This window comes from Monopterus albus, unplaced genomic scaffold, assembly GCF_001952655.1.
Source record: "Monopterus albus unplaced genomic scaffold, M_albus_1.0 scaffold102.1, whole genome shotgun sequence".
Taxonomy (NCBI): domain Eukaryota; kingdom Metazoa; phylum Chordata; class Actinopteri; order Synbranchiformes; family Synbranchidae; genus Monopterus; species Monopterus albus.
The window spans coordinates 980829-984159 of NW_018127982.1; the positions used below are offsets into that span (position 1 = coordinate 980829).

The following is a 3331-nucleotide window of genomic DNA, read 5'->3' on the forward strand; positions in this document are numbered from 1 at the left end:
CATAGAAATGTCAGCCTCAAAACAAAGGGGGTGAAATAAAATCTAAGTGAGAAGTTTGTGTGAAGTCATCAGGTGACAGGAGGTGTTGGTGGCCTGGTTTTATACTTTTTAGCTGTTGATGTGGTTTGAGCTGTGCTGCTTCTGTTTTGCCTGGTGTGGTTCTGTGTAGCTTAGCAGCCTGGTTCTGCTTAATTCATGTTGCAGACTGCTCTTTATATTTACCTGATATTCACACAGTGTAAGGCATGAGAGCATGACAGGTTGTACGAACTGCCTGAGAGCACACAAGTGACTTCTTGATGCAAATACTGATAATAATAACAGCCATGTAATTTGATGGAAGAGTGATTTAGCTTTGTTGATTGATGTGAATGTCATACATCATTTCCCTTGTGTTACACAAAGCAAAGCCCTATAGTTTTTCAACTTTATTTACTATTTGCCTTCATGATTTCATTAAAAATAATTTCCTCAAAAAAAATACATACAGCAGTTCAATCAGCTATTTCTCTTCTTTCATGTTATTGGACTGTAAAGCAGTTACCCTGCTGTACTAATGCCATGAAATGTTTATGTGCAACAATATGGTAGTAAAGAATTTCCACAAAGATCTGAGAATAACTACATTCTAATAAATGATAAATGACAGGGGGTGGATCTTAATATTTTCTGACTGTGGCTGAAATAGTTGTATCATTCTTTAAATGCTTTATTGCTTTTTCACTTATCAGGAAAACAAGCTTACAGTGTTGAGTTGTGGTTGAGCAGAGAAATATCACAGTGGTCACAGGCTGAGGTGGAGTATCTGATGGTGAGTCCTCAATACAGTGCTGTGATGATAAGTATTTCACTTATATTGCAAAGGTCTGTGAATGAGATCTGGATGAGGAGCTCAATGAATTACATTTTAAAACAAATAACTTTGTAGTTTTTAGTGATTTACTTTCAAGTACTTGCTTCTGTGGTTTGTCTGTTCACGTACAGCTGGTGGGTCAGTTGTAGACAGGTCTGATGTAGTAGAACAAACCATGAATGACTTTATACAGCATTTTATTTTCATCAGTCAGTCAGTATTTATTTCACACACTACCAAACACTACCACACCCAAACAATCCCATCTAAAATGGAGTCTTACTTTTCCTGTTTATGTACGTCAGACAGAGGTTGGGCTCATCAGCTGTTGTTACTGCTTGTGGGCGGCCATTAGTAACTTTGAGAAGCTTTTAAATGACATGAAAACTTGATGTAGCTCTAAATTAAATTAAATCTTGTCCTGAATATGCAGTGTTACTTTTCATAGATCCACAAGAATTTGGAGGATCAATGAAAGACTTGGCTTTTACAGAACCATGTACAAATTTATTGTTTTATTGTTTTGCACAAGATGAATGACAAAGAAATATACTGCTGGAAAATTTATATCATCAGTGTTTATTGTTTAAGTACCATTCCACTGCATTTGTAAGTAGACACTTAACTATAAACCATTTATACTTTTAATTTTTGACGTTGACTATTGGTTTCCATTCTTTCCTGTGCAAAAGGAAAATCAACTAAAAATTTCTGGGAACTTTGCAGTCCCTGCTTAGCAACTTAACCCTTAAGAAACCAGGGCATCCATAGATTGATTTTAAAATCAGCTCCACGTTACCTTACAACAGTCAGTTCTATCATATGTTAAAGAATAGAAACTAAGCAACACATGGAACAGGAAAACAAATACATCCAGATTTGTAAAGCACAGCACCGTAGTTTGAAAAATGCATATTTATGGTTTTAAGTTTTGTATGTTTTTCACCAAAAAGGATAAAACAAACAAAGAAAAGATCCATGATATGGTCATTTAACATAAGGTAAAGACAAAAGTCTCATTGTTCCTCAATTAATCCTACTTCATAATTCTCTTTTGTGACAGGTGTGTGATAATACTAAAATGACTGTACTCGGGACAAAGAAGACGTGCCTCCTCCTCTCCTTCCTCTGTGTTTTACTGCTGTGCCTTTTCAATATATGGCTGAGAGGATTCCAGGTTCTGACCACCATAAAACCCTTTGACATCCTTAACAGCAGCAGCAGCAACAACAGAAACGTGACCATACTGCTGTGGTACTGGCCCAACAACAAACCAATGAGCCTGGAGGGTGACGTGTGCTGGGACCTCTACCGCATCCCTCGCTGTAAACTGGTGAACCAGCACTTTTTGTTCCCCTCAGCTGATGTGGTGGTGTTCCACAACAGAGAGCTGATGGAGGGATCGCAGAAGCTGCCCTTAGACCTTCCACGGCCACAGGGCCAGAGATGGGCCTGGATGTCCTTCGAATCCCCTGCTCACACTGGACACTTGCAGCAGTATGCCAATATCTTCAACATGACCATCAGCTACAGGAGGGATGCTGATATCACAGTACCCTATGGTGAGCTGCTACCAAAGGAGGCTGGAGGACATCTGGAGGAAGATGTCCCTCTGAATAAGAGCACTCTGGTTTGCTGGGTGGTCAGCAACTTCCACAACTATCACAAGAGAACAGCAGTGTACAAAGAGCTCAATGCTGTAGTTCCTGTGAAGGTTTATGGGAAGTGGCCAGGGTCAGCCCTCTCTAATGAAGCACTCTTACCCACAATCTCTCAGTGCTACTTCTATTTAGCTTTTGAGAATTCAATTGCTAAAGATTATATCACAGAGAAGCTGTGGTGGAATTCTTACAAAGGCGGGGCAATACCTGTCGTCTTGGGGCCACCGAACAGTGATTACAAACTGGAAACAACAGTGGAAAGCGCAATTGTTCTCAGGCTGGAGAGAAAGACTATGTAAAATCTGTGTACAGTACAACAATTTACCTCAGCACAAGGTTTACTCAGATCTAGAGGCCTGGGACAAGGATAATACATATAAAGCTTCCATTGGCAAATTGTAAATTGTACCACATTTCTCCCATTTGTGCACACCATGTTCTAATTTTCTGTGTCAGGAACTATTTATTTTTCATTATTGCATAATTTGTGATATATTTTTCATGTTGTTGCTATTCCAACAATTAAAATGAGAAATAAAATAATCAGCAGATTGACAGAAAATAGATGAAATGGTGGTTGAAAATTAGGGACAAAGCCATTTTTATTGCAGAAAATCTAATGAATCACATTCCGGAAACTCAGGGAACTTTGTCCACACAAGGAGGCACATAAACATTTAATAATTCAACCCAGTGCAACAACACTACAAACTACAACCTGAAAACTTCACGTTTCTTTAACACCATATTTATTGGAGACTTTGAGTTGAAATAAAATATCGTAGTGTTTTTCCCCAATACTGGATTCTTCTGATAA

General features: G+C 38.6%; 1 protein-coding gene across 1 annotated transcript; it reads left to right on the forward strand.

Moving 5' to 3' along the window:
- The first annotated feature begins 103 nt into the window (after positions 1-103).
- On the forward strand, positions 104-2957 carry LOC109965648 (alpha-(1,3)-fucosyltransferase 7-like). Its single transcript, XM_020609844.1, is given in 3 exon segments — positions 104-811; positions 1917-2752; positions 2754-2957. Coding segments are annotated over 3 exon segments (1002 nt in total). The 5' UTR covers positions 104-808; the 3' UTR covers positions 2917-2957.
- The last annotated feature ends 374 nt before the right edge of the window (positions 2958-3331 follow it).